Source organism: Poeciliopsis prolifica, unplaced genomic scaffold (genome assembly GCF_027474105.1).
Source record: "Poeciliopsis prolifica strain line A6 unplaced genomic scaffold, Auburn_PproV2 SCAFFOLD007, whole genome shotgun sequence".
NCBI lineage: Eukaryota > Metazoa > Chordata > Actinopteri > Cyprinodontiformes > Poeciliidae > Poeciliopsis > Poeciliopsis prolifica.
This window is the reverse complement of record NW_026562382.1, coordinates 2,586,062-2,606,141: the sequence shown is the minus strand read 5'-3', so window position 1 is coordinate 2,606,141 and position 20,080 is coordinate 2,586,062. Positions and strand designations below refer to the sequence as shown.

The 20,080-nt window shown below is 40.6% G+C and overlaps 1 protein-coding gene across 4 annotated transcripts in view; it reads right to left on the bottom strand.

The window, feature by feature from the left end:
- sema5ba (sema domain, seven thrombospondin repeats (type 1 and type 1-like), transmembrane domain (TM) and short cytoplasmic domain, (semaphorin) 5Ba) overlaps positions 1-20,080 on the bottom strand; it is a 190,348-nt gene that overhangs the window by 100,181 nt on the left and 70,087 nt on the right. For all 4 annotated transcript variants that reach the window (XM_055031592.1, XM_055031593.1, XM_055031594.1 and 1 more), the window contains exon 3: positions 17,381-17,620. In XM_055031592.1, the coding sequence (XP_054887567.1) occupies positions 17,381-17,573 (193 nt within the window). In that variant the 5' untranslated portion in view covers positions 17,574-17,620. The remainder of the gene's footprint in view (positions 1-17,380; positions 17,621-20,080) is intronic.

Here is a 20,080-nt window from a genome sequence, read left to right as displayed (position 1 = left end):
ACCGGAGGGGCCGACCGGCGAGGCTTTCAATGTCACATCGGGTAACGCAGGACGGAGAACTTTCTCCCCCCACGTCTCCGTGGGGATCCTCTGTGCTCGTCTCTAAACGGATTTGACCGAGTCAAAGTTTGTGCAGCATGAAGGGATTTGCCATATCTCAAGCCGGACAAACAATTAGAGCTGTAAAGCGAGGACAGAGGGTCCCTTTCACGGCTTAAACAGCTGTGGTAACCAGATTTGAGATCCTTTTCTTTTTCTTTTCTTTTCTTGTCCGCTGTGTTAAAACGGGAGTTGAATGACAACTGGGAATAGAAACAAGAACGACAAAAATGTATTTAAATAAAAAAAAAATGCTAATGTGCATTGAAAGGGAAAAAAGTGTTGATTTAAAGGGAAAAAAAACCTGATATAAATCACGACAAATTACACATGTACGGTAGAGAAACGGACAAACTGGTCGTTATTCTGACAAAGTCATAATTTCTCTGAATAAAAAAAAAAAGAAAAAAAAGGTATTTGTGCCATTGTCGATTCTTACTGAGCTTTTGAAATCTCAAATGTAACCAAACGCGACTCGTCTCACAGAACTTCATACGCCAACGTTAAAAGGGAGGGAGGTGGACTTCAGGATTGATGGGGCCCATTTGGCCCCCCATCGTCTGGAAACATAGCCAGAGAGAAGACTGACGATGCAACAGGATGGCGCTCACAAAAACACAAAAAAACGCACAAATATCTCGTATCGGTGTGTTTACGAGAGCAGACGAGCTGTGCGAGTCGTCTGCCAGATCCAGTTTTCGCTGGACAGCTGTTGTGTTTATGCGTTTATAGTGGTGAGATACAAGGAGGGCTGAGATGGTGGAGATTTCTGACATATTCAATTTACAATTCAGAACAGCATGTGACTCCAAAAATGCATCAAAGCACAGAGGAAGCTAATATTAGACTAATGAGAGGGTCTTAGAGAAAATGTACAAACTGCACTGAAAAGCTGGGTGAATCAACCAATCAAATAAGCCCTGCGCTGTATAATGTATGGATATACATTACAAGTTTTTGTTTTTCATTTCTGAAAGAAGGATGTGAGTTCTCTGCATTAGTGTGGGTGGGTGTATGTATACATTTGAGCCTGACTATTACATTTTGTCTGAGAAAAGAAAACTCCACATTAAAAGGAAGTTTCCATTAATTAATGCATCATAAATACTGTAATTTCGATTGACAAAGTACAGAGAGTAATAACGGGCTTTATTTTTTATATACGAAGTCCTGAGCCGGATTGTGTTGATGATGAACAACAAACATCCGCAAACAACAGTAAATATGTTTGTCCATTTATTCAATAAATCAGCAGTAAAAACGGGTTTTTGAATCGACAATGTTGCTCATTTTGTTGATGTATTGTTTTTTATTAATACGTGATTAATTAATTACTGATCCACCACTAATTATAAGTCATTAAATCTCCATTTCTGATCACTTTATCCTGGGGAAACAAAAGAAAAAAAAAAACGTTTAAATGAAAAGCAGGCAAGCTGTTGCAACGGTTCTGACGAGTGCATGTAAACCAGAACTACAATATTGATCTGGAAAATCAGGATCCATAGCGAACAATCGCTTCAGCCGGAGGTTAAGCTTTGGCCCCTGCAGCCCTCTAAACTGAGCCTGCTAGAAAATGTGCAGCTAGACAAAAAAAAAAAAACATAAAAATAAAACAAGAGCAGTGAAACCAAAGCTGTCAAATAATCTCGCAGCAATAGAAACCTCTCAGCAGGCCCAAAAAATAAATAAAAAATGGATGAAAATCCCCCTCTTGTCTGCAACAAAACACGGCTTACAAGCAAAGTCGGTGCAGCTCAGCGCTGACCACACAGGGAGCAAAACCTTTTGCTTGTGGGATTTTTTTGTTGTCGTTATTTTCAAGCTACAAAGAAACAGACTCACACCACCATATGTACGGCTAATAGCAAAACAACAGACGGCTTGTCGTGTCGACAGCAGCTCTAATCCGATCAAGAAGATAATAAAAGCGTCACAAGTCAGGTAGTAGAAGAATGCCAAGTGATAACGGACTGCAAAACACTTTAACAGATGCAGAAATCATAAACAATTCATTAGAGAATTGCTCAAAATGTGTGGCATGCTTTCTACTGCTCTTGTTATAAACACTGGGGCTGATACGGGAAGGTCCGCACTCTCACGTTGATGGATGTGTTTTTTTTGTCCCGCCATCTCAGACCTGTAGGGTGGATGTGGAGGTTACTGTGAGCAAGTGAGTGGGGCCAGAGCTGCAGGACTGTCTGATTTATAGCCGCAGAGGCCAAAGACGGAGCGGGAAGGAGGCAACAGTCGGCGCGCTTTTGGGCACCTTTAGCCTCGTAGACTTCGGTGAACACATGTAAAGAATCCATCATGCTGGACAGAGAGGGAGCATAAACATGAATAAACATGGTTCTGATGTAACGCATCGTGAGATTACAGAAAACGTACTTGCATTAGCTGTCCAAACGCCAAAATACTCAAACCACCCACCGACCGTTTTGCTGTAACGTCAAAATGTCTGCTATTCGTCTGACTATGGATGGGCTTCAGGATTTTTTCTCTCATTGTGGCGTTTTCTCTCCTCCCGTTGCTTCCATATGCTCTGAGACAACAAAGCAGTCATACAAACTGAGATATCGTCGCTGAACATGACACGCTACAACCCACAACCCACCCACACCTCGACATCCTGGCGACAGTCATTTCTGCTCTGATATCGATGCACGCTCTCACAGATAAAGGCTGATGCCAGCTGTTGAGACACATGTGGGGTGAGAGAGCAACGTGTAGTGCAAGGAGTCCACCGTTACTGTCGGTATGTTTCCATCCAAATTACATGTCGGTGACACAGAACAGTTGAAATGTTTGGAAACCAGGGTACGTCATCAGCTGTTGACGCTGATGACGTACGGCTGTAACAAACAGGAAGCAGAGGTTGGACATCTACTTTCTGGAAAAGATGTTGGTTTTCCAGGACTGTGTTGCTATTGTCCAAGTTGTAGTTGTTCTGTCATGTCAGCTAGTCTACAGATTATAACATGAGAAGACATTTTTTCTCAGGTTCACGTATCAAAGCAAAAGAAACAATAATTGACCATAAATAAGGATCAGTGGGCTATGCTATTTTAGAAGCAATAAAAATAATAGTTAATGGAATTATTACCCAAGTTTCTTGTGAAAATATTGTGATAATTTTGGGCCTCGTTTACCTACATGTGCAGTAAATTACACCCAAATCCCATCCTCGCTTCATCGCATTCAAGCTATTTTTGCCAGTCACTTAATTTCAATGTCCAAGCGAGTGCAAGTAAGCGGCAAAACCAGAAAAACCATTTATCACATTTAGAAATCCCTAAAAGCAAACTCCCCACCGAAAAGCTAACCAAAGCTAATCTAGTAGCATCGGCTGAGCGGGATATACGGCAGGCCGTCAAACGCCCCTCCCCTTCCCTCCTCGTTAAATCCAAAATATATCCAGGAAAACATCCACAAATTAAAACAAATGGCACTTTGGGAAATGTCAGACAGCTTAAAGTGACTTATTCTCCCCATATAATAAGGCCATTAAAACTCGAAGCACGCGACATGAACCGAAAAAAAAGAAAAGGGGGGAAAAAAGCCTGCTCGGTGGAGGAATAGATAACAAGGAAATAATTTTCACAGAGGCGTATTGCACCTCGCCATAAAAAACAGAAGCTGTTAGTGTTCAGTTAGAGAGTTTAATGCAAAACATAAATCTCTTGAAATCCATCCAGGGGCAGCGTATAAAACATTTCAACACATGGCTGTAAACAAAATAAAAATAAAGAGAGCAGAATTTGATTAAATGACCTACAGGAGGGCTCACAAGCATGTTTATTCTGTTAAAGCAGCCTAAGAGCAACCAGTGAGCTTTCACTAAGTGACATTTATCCTCCTGCTTACAAAGTGGCTTTATGTTTCGCTGCTCGCTTCTTTCCCCTCGTAGCCGTCTGAGTGGGCAACGGGGCAAAAAGGGGGAAATATTCTAGGGAGATTATGGCGGCTTCGTCTCTTACAGCTAACTGGGGGCTCAACCCGGACATGAGGGATGACGATGTCTGTCTTTTGAGGATGTTCATTTCACCCAGGTTTAAGTCAAATTCCTCCGATCTGCTCTTAGGTTTTTCAAACATTTATTCCATCCCGACGCCTGGAAAGAATGAAAAAGGAGGCCAGGTCTGGATGAAGTGCAATCAAATCTTTAAAATGCCAAGCCGTTACACGACGGGAGAGGAATGAAAGTCGGACTGATTCTCCACTGGTCTGAGTTTACCGAAAGGGTTATCTGATAAAGATCCGATCGTACCTTGATCTAATCCCTGGAAATTTGAGCCTTTGGATCTTCTCCGAGCTAAGCTGTCAGACTGTGTTGGACTCTGATCCGGGAAAACGGTGTCAGCTTTTAAGGGTATGGCCCAAAGTGAAATATAGAAAAGAGACTTTAAAGTATATTTTCCATTAAAACTGTGTAATAAATCAATCTGAGACCTAAAAGTTGTGCTTCCATTAAGCTTCTCTAAACTTTTTATCTTCTGGAATCTAATTACCCCAAACCCTCAATCTGAACGGTATTAGCACTGCGGCGCTGTTAAAATGCCTACCATAAATGGTTTAAACCCTTAAAGTATCATTTTATAACAACCAAGAGTAATAATAAAGGTTTTAAGTAATCAGGAGTACATTATTCCCTTGGTGTCTAAAAATACAGCATAAATCTAGATCAGTTGCTGAAATCAGCACCTAGATGGATAAGGACCAAAACCAAAGGTGACTTTTGTCATCCTAAAATGATTCAAGTCTCAAAATCTTCATAAATGTTAATTTCATCAAACTCTGTCCTAAAAGCTTCTAAGCCACTGCTGGGTTTTGGTCTGGACGGCATTTGCACAGACGTTATTTGTGATTATTCGCGTGATGGATGGAGTTGTCAAGCAGTGCCCCACCATCAATCTTCCTGAGTGAAACGCAAACAGACAACCAAGCATGTGCTTTGTTTCCCGTCAGCAGAGCTCAGAACCCAACGCTGTGTACAAATCAGTGATCTGCCTTTTATTGATTAAACGGCTACAAAACTTTGCTCTACGTCAGGGAAGTTAACGTGGAGCAAAGGTAACAAGTGAGATGTTACCATCAGCCTTCAGACTTATTCTAAATAAGATGAGTTTAACTCTGATAGACATTTTACCAGTATCTTACTTCTAAAATCCTTATTGTGCATCCTTAAGATGCACCGAGTCCTGAGAATCAGACGGGGATGAACTGCAGTGCTGCCTCCTGGGAAGTGGCTACTGTCTCAGGCCTACGTTTGTTGCTTTTGTCAACACAATCCATTAGACTGAAGGAAGTCTTCCCTGAAAGGATTTAGACATCCGGGAGGCTGTTTGCTGCGTTGTTCAGATATTCAACAGGTTTGTTTCGGGCTCCTGCCACGATGGTTCCCTTTCGGACAGACGTGCAGGCTGCGCATGAACGCACCAGATAACAAGACGCTCATTTTTGTGTGTCATTTTCGTTCAGGGTATTCACAGCACTGCATCGATGCTACCTGAATGCAAAAGCAGCTAAAAAAAAACCCCAGACACAATAATTGTACTTATTGAGTGATTTTGCAGGTCGTTTGGCTAAATGTTGCCACTCTTTAAGCGCTAATTTGTTTGGATTGGTTTCTTAGCCTCGTCAGTTGTTTCCCCTCTGGCTGGTCTGACCGACTCCCCACACAGATTAATGAGGCAAAAATCTTAATGGCTTCGCTCAATTTCAGAGTTTGAAGGCTGGAAGCTAAAGGAAACTTTTCACGTAGATCAGAGTTATCGCCATGAATCGTTTCCAATGATCTGACTCGTTTCCTTGAACCTTTCCGTCCATCACATCCGTTCTACGTCTCACAAGCTGAATTTAAAACGACTGATTAGGGTTTAAAAACATCTTACAATCTTAATTTCCATTAAATGTCATTTAGTATTTCTGTCCTCCTCCCTTTACTGTTTTCAACCCCAAAAGTTAATCCAGTTATAGGACATTTTCACTCCTTTTACGGTTGAGATCTTAGCGGAGGAAATTGTCTATTCTTATTGTTATTGGTCGTAGTATTTTTACACAAATCCAATTACAAAATGTTACAACTTCCTTACAGATAAGAGGTGGGGAAAAGAAAAAAAAAAAAGCTCAATCAGCAGAAAACGTCCATCTTGTCTTCAGTCCAGATGATCACAGTGAAAAGTAACGCCGCGAGCTCCGGGCGCCGGACCAGAAGTCTTTGACTCGGGTCTCAGTTTTGAATCGCATCTGTTCCAAAATGTACATTTTAATCTCACAGCGAGCTTCTTTTGTCGAGCCAAAACAAACAAAAAAGGAGAATAAAAACTCAGTGCCTTTATTTCATGCAAAGGGGATCACTATAAATAAAAACAAAAGAATCCGCACCTGAGCTGCGCGGACGCCGATGAAGACTCATATGACATAAGAAGACATATAAGACCTTTGTTTTTTTTTGTGAAACATTACTGTAGGTTGCTGCCCAAAGGAATTGCAGGCAGCGTCAAGTGTTTGGATTAAGTAATCTACGCTCAAAAAATAGCACTTTATATTTGAAGTGAGTTTCTGTAGCATTAAAATTTGAACAACTTGAAATGAGTTTTATACAGAGCAAAAAGGGATCAGATGCTGGTCATGAGTTGCAAAAGTTAAGACTCTAAACCGCATTAAAAAAAATAAATTCAACCATCATTTTTGCCTCAATTAAAAACTCTAGTATGCATGAATATTACATAGGAATGTAAGCTACGAACTGCTGGAGAAATATTAACAGGGTTTTGTTTCGCTCTCACAATGTTTCCACCAATTTTAGCTTCGGTGCCACTACAAAAACACTTGGAGGCCAATAAAACTAATCCAACCAGCCAGATATGTGATTATGCTGCAGAATTACGTGAAACCTCCAATAAAATATCCCATAAAGTATTGCACCAAAACAGTTCCTTGCTACTGAGATGTTGGAAAAAATCATTTTGCAATAAAAAACTGACAGCCTGTGCATTGTGCAGCTCTAATTCATATCGACACGACTGGTCCAATACTGCTTTCATTTGTCATCTTAGACGTGCTAAGAAATAGACATCGGGAAAAAGTTTGTTTCCAGTGTGGTATTCTGCATAAATAAATAATAATAATAATAATAATAATAATAATAATAATAATAATAATAATAATAATAATAAAATAATAATAATAATAACAGGACAGTGAAAACTAAAGTTAAATCCTAAAGAAGAAGCAAATGAAAAGACGACGCGACAAATGAAGTAGCCAGCAAGTTGATTGGGATTTAGGGGAGTTCGACAGTGAGTTCATTTAGAGAAGTCCTTTTTAAGACAGTTTAGCTGGACGAAATCCAATTAAAACCACTTGGAGAATATTTGTTTATTGTACTTTCATAAAATTAGCTTTACCCACTTTCTGTGTCAAAGCAGCTTTTGGTGTGAAAAAAAACCCCAACCCTTCACAACATTTATGTTGCTGAGATAAGCAACAAAAATGATGTTTATTTCATCATTAGTATTTTAATCAGGCATCTTGGTTGGCTTTCCTTCTCAAGTGCTCCGTTGTTTAATGAGCTATAAATGACAAATATTGTTCTAAAGGTGAATGTCTGTCATTTTCTTTCGGGGGGACGAAACGCAATAACAAAGGGTTTCACTAATGGAAATGAGACAATTGCAGAGAAGCGATACTAAAAAGAAGAGGCTATCCGCAGGGCAACGTGGACGTTTCCAATATTGTTAACAAAAATGGTCACAGGACGTCTGGCTGCTCTGAGCCATTTGGCAGATGAGTGTGAGAGAGAGAGATGGAGAGAGAGAGAGAAATCACTCCAAGTGTCAATTATCACACACTTTATGGTACTCCAAACAAATTTTCCCACAGCTATCATTAGTAAGTGTGAAAGTAGAAATTGGGAAACACACGGGTGGAAGGAAAGAAACAAAGAAAGCAGGTCCTGTAAAGCAGAGATTTACATTCAGAGCAGACATGTAGTAGGTCTTCATATTTTTCCAGGAGAAAAACATTTTGATAATTTTTCACATTCTCGTGTTTTTGCCAGGCGTTGGGATTTTATGTGACAGACCAACATGAAGCAGTGCAAAGTTTCGAAGTAGAAAGACGTTTGGCTTTTAAATGTGGCTTAATTTTGTTTTCATTACCTCTGAGTTAATATTTGTGGAACCAAATGTGGCTGCGGTTACAAGAGTTGTATCTGACACCAATACCAATACTTTTTATTCAGGTCTGATGTATCAAACTTTTGAGGTTAGTGTTTCTGTGTTTTTCCTACGAATTGCTTTGTTTAAACCTTGGATAGAATTTGAGCAAACTTTGTAAAATAAAATACTTTTTGTCTGACATACTTACATGACAACCAGAAACATCAGAAAAACAAAGCAAATCTGTCTACATCCTTGCTAAATAAACAAAGTACCAAAAAATTCAACAAATCAAAACAAAATATTTTTTTAGGTAGAGTTGAAATTTCAAGAGGAAATTTAAAACTAAAGTACTGATCTTACCACGCTAGTATATATTTGCTACTGATATTGTATTGGTATCGATATTATTGATGATTTTAAATATTTTGATTCGATAGTATTTCAAGAAATTACTGCTGCTTCTTTCGCATTTTTACAAGAATGTGCAAACAGAGCGATTAAACTTTAAGTACATTTTCCATTCTTGTACAAAACAACTTGAGTGCCGTCGTCCCTAAATGGATTTGAGTCTGGACTTTGACTGGGCCATTGGAACTAATGAATATGATGCATTTTAAATTAAACAGCGTCACTGTAACAATTTGCTAACTGTCCTCTTCCTTCCACCTCTCAATCATTCACTGCTTTGCGATGGACACGGAATAAAATAACAAAAACTTCGACATTTTGAGGACGTAATGTGACAAAATATGAAGCTAAGTGCTCATTGGGTGTGAAAACTGTTGCCATGCACTGTAAAATCCCATCAAATCGGATTTGTTTACTTTAGTTCATATCAGTCTGTGCTGGTATCCTGTTCTTTTCTTATCTCCCCTATAACTTTCGATTTTCTCCGTGGCTGACTTACCGAAGGTTATGTTTTGAAAGAGGCTCGTTTTGCCTCATTGAAGCTCCGTTCTCCCACTACTGAGCCGAGCCACCCACCCCATTCCCTCTGCTACGTGACTGAAGCCAGATAGAGGACTCAGTAAAGGAAAAAGCCCAGAGAGCCCGAGACCTGAGCAGCCACCGGAGGAACGGCGCCGGGGACAGGAGGCTAATGGCCTCTCAGTCAGTGACCGGTAAAGATGTCTGTCCGCATTTCTACTGACAGGACTGCAGCACTCTAGCTTTGGCTTAAAACTGACCAAAAAAATTCACCAAAGGCAAAAAAATATATATAGAGAGAGGAGATATTCAATTTGAACAAAAGAGTCACCTTTATTATGGTCGGTAGCATAATTACAATCTTGAAAACCCGACTCGGACACTTACATAAGGCGTTCAGAATGGCCTTTGCTGTCTGAATGGCAAAGAAAGTACATCCTGTTCCACCTCAGATTAGTAGGAATCTATTCTCTTTATTTCATTCTCTTCCCAGTTTCTTCAAATCTTGCAGGTCTCAAATCGCAAGTCCTCCAAGATTTGAGGACTCAAATCCTCAAGATCCGAGTCTTGAGGATTTGACTCAATACCAATGACCAAGTCAACAGCCGTGTAACTGTTGGGTCAAACCATCAACCCAACCCAGTGGAGTCAAAACAACCCAACCTTGTTGGCTCGGTCCAAATTTGACCCGGAACTGCATTACAAATTGGATTGTTTCTAACCCAGCAGCTAGTAGTGTGCATTTTTTAAAAAGAGACAAAAACTAAATCAAACCGATGCTTGTTGACATTTTGCAAACCCAGAACATTTTCCCAACTTATGAATAATGTGACGAAAATCAAACACTGGCACAAGAGAACAAAAGTGTGTGAGAGAAAGACTGAGTGTCTGCACACACTGGTAAACTCGTCTCAGACTAGAAACTGTCATGTGAGTGAAGACTAATTTTTGGGGAGCTGTAATGCACATTTCTTTCCCCCGTCTCGCAGTCGGTCTGCTTAAGGTGACGGATCGAACGGTTCTCATCAGATCATTTGTCACCATTCTGAAAAGCAACAGCTTCATTTGAACATGACAGGCCCATTAGGAATTGTGACACATTATATAAAAGATGGAGCGGTGGCGGTGTTAAAGCGGAGCTGTCATGTCAGCCGAGGACGACTCGTCTCACAAAAACGTGTCGGTGGAGGATTTAAAAAGAAAAAAAAAAAACAACTATCCTGCAGGTGGAACATTTATAGCAACACACTGCTTGGTTAATCACTGCTGCTTTCCCAGAGTTCTCAGCGGCCTGGGAAAGCATTTATGAGAGAGCACTTACTGAAATGTCACTTCCCTGAATGCCATATATGTAGATATTTATCCTAAAGTGCTCTTTGATTACTGCTTCCCATACCTACTTCCATTTAGGGGAGCTTCTGATATTTTCAACAATATTTACGTGTTGTATACTGTATTTAAAGCAGTTTGATGGTTCTTACATATATGAATAGAAAAACTCTGACTAGAACCCAGTTTGCCTTGTTTGTGTCAGGAGACGCGGGTCGTGACACAGAACTGAACTCTGACTGCAGCAGGGAGGACTGGGCCTCCGGCGATCTGATCTGGAATCGGGAAAGGCAGCGCCACCCGCTGGACGGGGGGAGTTCATTCATGAAGACTCCTTCATGTTTACGACGGCGTCATGTCAGTCTTGTCCACACCCCCGTCAAATAAAGTGTTGCCAAATGTTCTCAAGCTCCTTTATGTCTTTTTGGGAAGTCGTAATCTGTCGGAGAAGCGTATTTTTACATCTCACGACAGCGAGAATGTTTCTCATTTTAACGAGATGCAAACTTCTTCTGATTAAAACGAGTTTTTGCATCTCGCTGTGCCGCCAAAGTTTATGTTGTAACGAGAAACCACTCCAGAATTTATCCCCAAAGTTTGGCAGTTAAAAGCTTCCAAATATAATTACACTGGAAAATTGTGTTGCATTTATGATCGAATGGTTCTTTGGAGAGCGGTCAGACTCTTCACTAATTATAGTCATTTAGAAAAGTTGGCACCCCTAGTGTTGCGGCGCACGACACCTCTTATGCAAATATGCGTTGGTTTTTTGCCACTCTGACTTATCTAATGTGAGCCTAAATGCTAGTTAAAACGCTCTCCTACTGCAATCATGAGTCACTAGCTGTTTTATCATTTGATAAAATGGTTTAAATGAAAAGGGGATAGAGGATGGAAAAAGAGGGGAAACCCCCCGGCTGCTTTTCATTTCTGAGTTAAAATGCCAACGACACAGTTAAATGTTTTCTCCTCTCTGATCCGCTTCTGCAATCTCCCAGGGCAGCGTCAGATATCCAGCAATACCATCAGCCTGGCCCCCGTGAAGCCACACGCCTTGGCTCTGCTCGGGCCTGATCGATGCGTCAGACACTCCCAAGCGTCTGATGCCACGGTTCCAATTAGACCCACCACTGTAATTACGAAAGAGCCGAGAAGCAGAGGCAGAAAAGGGCGGCGCAAGAAACCGGAGTTACGCGGCAAACAAACGCGATAACATTCGCACTCCTCAAGATGGCGACGCGTCTCTAAAAGCCGTTATCCTTACGCAGAAAGAAATGAAACAGCAACGAAATAACTAATGCCTTCTATTTTTATGTGGTTCAAAAAAAGAGAGAATCTTTACTTTTCTTAAGAAAACATTAAATAAAAAGTAAAGGAAATGGAAAGAAAATCAAAGAGGAGAAGCTTGGGGGGAATAAATTTTAAAAAGAGATTATTTAAGAGAGCTGCAAATATCAGTAACTGTGAAGCAATTTCTAGTCATCAGGGAAAAAAAAACTCCTCCTCTGAGATTTGAAAAACAAACTCAGACCCGGGCCAAAGGTCAAAGGTCCCTCCCATTCCTATTCGACAAACAAAAGACGCTACTCCCCACGGAGTCGCCACGACTTTTACGAACAAGCCGACCCCTTTTGCCCATAAACAATTTATGGAGCCTGATAACATCGTAATCCGCAGCATCTCCCTGAATCCTCACAAAGCCAGAGTCCAAAACCTGGAGCTCGGCCCCCATCGAGCCGCGCTCTTATCAGGCCCGCAGCCTCTCGCTCCAGGCCCGGTATCATCCGTCTAAATCAGGCGCTGGCGGCTCGGACGGTGCGTGAATCCAGAGCCGTCGTCATGAAACACCGCCACAGAGTCTGGAACAGCGGAGATACAAATATCAGGCGGCAGAAGAATGTTCCACTGCAAAGGCGGAGAGCCACATCGCTTATTGTCGACAGCAACAAGCGACGTCACTGTAAACCTGGAATATTAATAGATGTGATGAGTAAAAACTTGTTTCACCAGGGAACAGTGACATTTTCTTTTTTTTCTGAAAACAACACATATTATTCTGAGACTTAAAAAAAAAACAAAATACTTTTTTTTGTGACCAACTTAATGTGCCGATCTGTTTCTTAGACATTTTTTCAAAGCACATTTTCCCATACAGCATCTGTGAATCCTTGATTTATGGCCAAAAAAAGCAGTCGATGTGGCGGCGGCCATGTTGACTGCTAATCAGCGGCTCTTGCTCAGTTTACTCTCAGGTCCAGGTAAACATGTGGGCCTAATCTGATGAGATTTCTTAAAGCGTTTACGAATGGGAGCCTGGGACTGCTGCATATTTCCATAAACAGCTGTGGCAGCAAAACTGGATATTACTCATGCATAAGACAAAATATAACTAAATCGACAAAAACTGAAATATCAGCCCATCTTTTTTGTAGAATGTCTCAAATGTGCAAAGTGCACCACTTCATTGCAGCCTTCTTGCAGAAAGAGGAACTCATATATCATATAGAACTCGAGTAATATGTATATTCTAAGCCTTTATTTGTTGTACTTTTGACAATTATGGCTTGGAGTTAATAAGAATAAGAAAAATAAAATTAAGCGTCTCGTAAAATACTGTGACAGAACTAACTTGTTGAAAATGCTATGTCCATTAAAAGAACTTTTTCTGATTAGAAGTAAAACGTACAACTTATTAGTATAAAAAAGACCAAAATGAGACTTTCAGCTACTTCCATTCACTGCAGCTGTGTTTTACACAAACCTGGCATGCTCACAGTCGATCCTTTATTGCACCACAACTCAGAGGGAAGTGACTGTCTCTGACACAACCGTGCGCATTCTGGGTGGCAACGATGGCCATAAGTGGAGCAGACATTTAGACTGGGAGATTATTTGTTTTCACTTATAATTTTTTCTCAAGTTAATGTGTTATTGAGAAAAATCAAAGACAAACTGGGTCTTTGCTGGCAGGCAAAGACCTGTTTGTCAGCTCTCCCCCTGACTGAAATCACCACATCAATACCAGCCATGAAAAATCATTTATGCGTTGAGTTCTCAACTATGCACTCAGATCATTTTTGGTTCTCTTGCTAAATTTTTTGGGTTTTTTTTTACTGAAAATATAAAAATAATTGACAATGACGATCAATACAAGCTGAATGTAATTAAAAAGGAAAAAGTTGTGATTACGATAAATTCTCTTTTTCTATTTAATGTTCTTTGTGAGAGAAACAGCCTGCTATCAACACAGACACACACTTCTTAAACGTCCAATCTGCTGTCTGATTTCTGCATAGAAATCAGCGTAGAATCCTTTTTTTTTTGTGCACAGTCTGACACGCAGCTTTAAATTCAGACAACACACATAATCACATTAGATTTTTCATTAGGCGTATTCTCTTTTATTGCTTGGGGCGCAGGCTTGAGCCTAAAGACGGCCTTGTTCTTCGCTCGCTCTCTCCGGCCTCCTCCAGGTGACTGCTGCAGCGCTCCAGCAAGCCGTTGCTAGAAAACGCTCATCAATCACAGAGCCTAATCTCAGGTTCTCGCTGGCACCTCCATTGTGCGAGGCTTTTCTATAAGGCTGCCTTCACATAATGCCCCCGCTCAGCCTCCTTTTGACGGGGCGGCGGCCCTGCAGCTCCCTGCCATGAGGGCCGTTCTCAAGTGGCACGTCTTTTTGAAGCGAGGCGGCGGTGGCGCTTCGGCTAATCTGGACATCTGGAGGCCCAGAGGGTGAAGGCGGACGAGGGCCAAGGACGTGGCATATAGGTGGCCGCAGATGGCTTCTTGATGTTTAAACATAATCATCTGGATCTGAAGCCAAAGGGTTATTTGCAATGGTAATCAAGAGGAAGAGATTTCCTCTCTTTTCTTTGCTTATAATTTGTTTTGCTTGTCTCAATTTACATGCGTCAATAATAAGTCAGTATCTCACCCAACATTGTTGGCGTGGATCATGAAGAAAGTGGTGTATTAATAAATTTAGTCTTTTCTTGTCCTCGTGAAGCTTCTATAAATGGCAAAACAGCCGGAACATCGACTTCCTTTAACCCTTTATTTTTTTAATGTTAAATGTCCACCTGGATTTTTTTGCTCATTTTAATTGTTCGCAGTTCTTTAAATGTCCTGTGAGAAAATATAATTGCCTGTTTACCCATAACAACTGGAAAGTTCAATATCTAGCAAGTTATTTCTGATTATTGAAAGCCTCAGATTAATTTCATTTCCTGCTGCGGCAGGAAGTGAAATTACCGTAATAACCCGAGATTGGTCGGAAAGCGCAACGTCTCCCCTTTCAGAAACCGTTGGAATTTTTCAGATAGTGCAACGTGTGGTGGACTTACGGTACTGCAAATGTGGCTGGATCGCCAGAGCTTCGTTTAGGACTTAAAGGTTTAAATCAAGACTAAAAAAGCCACTTGTTGCCTTCGAACCGTTTCACTGGTCAACAGCCAAAATATTGACTTGAGTTGTTCCAGCTGTTTCAGGGTAATTTTGATGAGCTGAATCCAAAAATCCCATCAGTTTTGCTGAATCAGGTCAACTTTCTGAACTATGGATGCAGCGGGAGCAGCAAAATGTATGACTTGTTCTCACATCTGGACCGATTTGCTGAGAATCTGGGATCATTGAGTGATGAGCAGGAGGAGAGACGCCAGCAGGACAGAAAAGAGACGGAGAATTTTACACAATTAAGACGTAATGTTCAATTCACATGCATTTACCATAATCAGTGTTTATTACTCAATTTACAGAAAATCCAAGTTTGTATTATTTTATTGATACACTATTAAAAAACAAATTTTTTTTCTCCTAAAATGTCTTTTGGATGAGAAATATTAACTGATGATGTCACAAAAATGTCATCAATTTAGTTGGAAGATCAGATTTCAATAAATCAAATCAGAATAAAAACCTGACCTGACCGAGAAAAATGGAGGCGAATTTTTTTTAATCAGAGGTAAAAAATAGTTCAGTTGAAAGAAACATAGCAACTCCCAAAAGTAATTTTTTTTGTCACTCGGTGAAATTGATGGAACTTTGGCCAACATATATGATTCGTTTTGATGTTTGTGACGATGTCAAAATGTGATGTTTGTTCTCAAACTGGTGACTGTGTGATGTCTTTGGGACTTTTTACTGTTGTGTTTTTAACGACGGAAACACTTTGAAGCACCTCATTGCCGAACTGTGCAACGCAAGTGACCTCGACGGATTAATTGATTTCTTGAGTTCCAACCGAAAACAATCTTTTCAATGTTCCTGTTAAGGTTTCAGTCGCCATGCAGCACTCAGACTTGGTCGCGATGCATCTAAAACATCTGCTTTGGTTTTACTAGATGTAGACAGGATGAAAAAGTGAGCGGGTTTGTGTGGTACTTTGTTGAACATGTTCAGATTTTGTTCCACAGATTAGGACAATGTGTCATTTGGCAGTTATGTGTCATGTGGGGTTCCTCAAGGCTGCTTTCTCGAGTCATTTTTAATTGAATAAAAAAAAAACTTCTCTTTCCACAGATATTAACACACATATGCTGATGATGTAATGCTTTATGTTTCTGTGTCAGCACAATCACTGGGAGAGCATGTCTGTAATATCAGTGAGCTAGTCTCATGAATAAAAAAAATATTATTGTTTAACATTCTGGCATTCCAGAGGCAGAGTACAATCTGAATTGGTCACTATTCCATCACAGATTCCTTGAATCATAAAATACTCAGGTTTTCCTGGCACTTTTCATGTATTGTCTGTCGAATTTGACTTTTCTCACCCTCTGTTTTCTTTTCTTCCCTTGTAAAGCACATGGAATTGCCGAGAATGTGAACAATGTCACACATATCAAACTGTCTTGGCTTGAGCCGAAAATGAGATTTGCAACACGGATGAACTGGCTAAAGAGAAGAAAGAGCAACTTTAAGATTCAATGAAGACATTGAAAAAAATAAAACCAAAGAACATGTTTGCAAAATTGCTTGGAAAGGCAGAGAGTCTTCCAAAACAGCTGCCTTGTTTTGTGTGTGTGCCTTTATCTGCGATCCTCACCGCTGATCTTTTTTTTTTGTCTTTCAATTTTTGTTTCAGCTCTTGGCAGATGAAACGCAAACAGCCCTATTCAAAAATAAACACAGCAATTTTGAGCATTTTGACATTTCATTGTGCCATATCTGGTGGTCTGTGCTTCAAACCATTTCATTTCACACTGCGAGGACAAAAAAAAACAAAACAAAAAGAAAAACTGGTTCCTTGTGCTGCTGTGCAGATGAACAGCCCAGATAGTGGACGGGTTTTTAACTCCACAATCGTTTCTACCTGGTCATTTTGTGCTTTTGCGTTTATTTTTATAGATGAAGCCTGTGGCGAGTGGATGCCAGACAGTGGGCTTTTATTGCAGCTGATGTGATGATGCTTTCATTCGTATACATATAAAGATTACAAAAGCATAGAAACCTGCCAAATCCATTCAGTGATTTAATTAATAAATTTCCTTCAGCGTACTATAAGCCTGGCGGGCCGCCAGGCTTTCCTTGTGTCCCCACCAGGCTAACTAAGCATTGCTCATTATTTAATTTTTTTTTTATGTTTGCATTTTTTAAGACTTGTTAGTTGGTGTTCAGGTATTAATCTTCCAATTTTCCAGTAACACAATTATCAAGTGACATTTTCATATTTTTTGTCAACTTTAAAAAATGTTGACTCAAAAACATTTTGATGTCTTTGTCCGGTATTCTAACCAATGCAGAGACTGCTGTACCATATAACTTAAGTACTGAAGTTTAAGCTTGAAACAAGTTATTTTAACTTTACGTAAAAGTGTATCCAATAAAAAAAAAAAAGAGTTTGGATGACGTCAGACCTTGGATGGAAACTTTTGGATGTTCCTTCTTTGTGCACTCGGGCTGGGTGAGCGGGTCGAACAGGAGCGTGGTCGGGCTCGTCGGGACCGCCGAGTTCTGCGTGCAAACAGCTGGGAAGAAGAGGAGGAGGAGGAGGAGGAGGAAGAGGCCAGCCAGAAACGAGGGGTTGGAGTCCTGTGAGGACGCTGTCATGGTGATGACCTCTCCTCTAACTGCCAAGGTGAGCCTCTGGGGAAAAGCTGGAGAAGAGGGGAGACGACGTCAGATAAAAGGGCTGAACAGACTGAATACCAAAAAATGAAAACGAAAACGGGAGAACTCAAGGTACAGAGTCTATGAAGGACAAAGAATTGAAGAACTTCTCAGGAAGCAAACGAGTCCTGTCAAAGTGCCTGACCCCTGACCTCGGAACAACGAGTCACAGCTTGCAGTTAAACTTCGGAAGTCCATTTATTGTTCGATTAGGATTATGAAATGGGACGGTTGACCGTTCAGTGAGATTTAACGATGCAAAAACAAGCCGACGTGAAATTATCCTTCAGAAAGAAGAAACTGTTTGAACAACTTTGATTTCTGCCCACACCCCAACGTTTTTACGGCCAGTGATACGTCTCCCTGCATAAAATGACTTTCCATAATTCTGTCAGTCCACTATTAAAATATTAGTCCAGCAGAGCTACAAGAAAACGACAACAGCTCGAAACACACGCACTCGCTTGTACTTCCTTACTGAATGTAATCTCTCCCAGTCATAACTTATGAGTCTACGGTGCTGAGCTGAGACCAGCAGTTCATCATCTTCCGCCCCGCACTCCTCACACTGTTAGCATAGCGAGGTGTAATCTCATTAAAGCAGATTAAAAACCCAGAGCATCAACTTTCCGGAGCACTTTGACTTGGTTACATCCCCGTGTTGTGTTTTCCTCGCTAATGCTTCAATCAATAACAAGTTATTAGCCGGGTTGAGTTGCAAATCAACCATATTGGCCGCCCATCAATTATCCCCGCTTACAGTGGCGGCTGGCACCGACTCCCATCCTGAACCAGAAGTGACTCTTTCCTCCTGTATTTATTGATTTGTTTATCATTTATTGTGGTAAATTTCTCGTCCCGGTAAAAATTCAGATTTATTCTTGTCACAATGAAGGATTTTTGAAACCACCTAAAGCTGTCCATGTTGAGGTTGCTAATTTTACCATTTTTTTCCCCCCACAATTTCTTCAATTGCTTTTCTGAAATTTAAACATAAATTTACGAATATGAGCACTGATATAATCACACAACGTTCAGAACTAACGCATATTTTAAAGCAATTACCTCTGGAGATTGTTTTTTTTTATTCCACCCTTTTCCTTTTTATTATGATTTTAATTCCACTGCAGACCAATTAGAGCCAACAAAATATCAGTTTAAACCAAAGAAGCATTCATCTCCTCTTCACCAGCGGTTTTTGATTTGATTTTTGTGGCTTTCTAGCTCCAAGTCAAAATACGTCGCTTTATGTTAAAACAAAACTTAGAGCATGATTTGATTTCATTTGGAACAAAACCGCATTAATAATTCCTACTTTTGCTGCCTCTTCGTGTCTTTGTGAGCTTATGGCGAAACGTGTTTTGTGAAAAAGGTCTTGAATGGAGCGACGGACGGCGCCGCTTCAGCTTCCACACCATGAATGCTGCAAAAGGTTTGCAAGCAGTTAAGTGAGATAAAGCTGGAGAAAACTCCCCCGTTTAACACGACTTCATATCACGGCGTCACAGTGAAGGAATACTTTTGCAGTTTTCAAACTAACTTTTCCTAAATCTTAGCGCGTGCCTTTAACAATCACACATTGCCGAGGAACAACGGCACCCGACTGCCTCACAGTAGACAATGAGTAGATTAAATGAAACAACACTGATGTGCTGTGAAATGTGAGCCAAAGGGTCGGTAGGAAATGCAGACGGGTCGGATGTGAAACAATCAGCTCTACAGAAACGCAAAACAGAAAGCAAGAGAGCCCAAACTGAGGAGAGAGCTGCACAAACAAAAACCCTTCCACAGGTTGCACTGTGTTTATGTGAAGTAGAAATATGTACAAATACGGCTTGTCGTTCTTGCTTAATTTGAATTATGAGGACATTCACCACAGACACGCTTGGTTGGTGTCCTGCTTCACAGTTTGATAGTGTAACAGCGTTAGCTGAACAGGAAGGTGCTGGTCAAACACTGTTATTTTTCACCGAACAAGTAGGAAAGGTCTTCCTTCCTACATCCTTAATCAACAAGAAGGAGTTGTTTTTTCTTTCAGTAGAGTAAATGTCAACTTCTGGTAAGTGGATTTGCGAGAAGCTTCTTTTTCTCTTTCTTTCACTTTGACGCTTGTATCTTATTTTGTCAGCAGATTTTTTTTATTGCCAGCGGGTTTTTTTCCACTTTGCCCATGTACGTCTTTGTTCAAGTAAGGCACTTAGTTTGCATGCAATGACGTGAAAGACCAAGCATGACTAAATCCTGTTCAAAGAGTGTTTTGCCCAAACGGACTATGAGGATGAGGAATTGCGTTTCCAAGCCTCTTCTCTGTCTGACTGCGAGTTGCACAAGTGAGCTGACGTTTATTTTACGTAAACGCTGGCTTTGTATACATCTTTTCTTTCCGCTTGATAAAAGCCCCGAGATGATGGGAAAAGGTATTTGCTCCCTTTGAGGTTCCTTCTGTC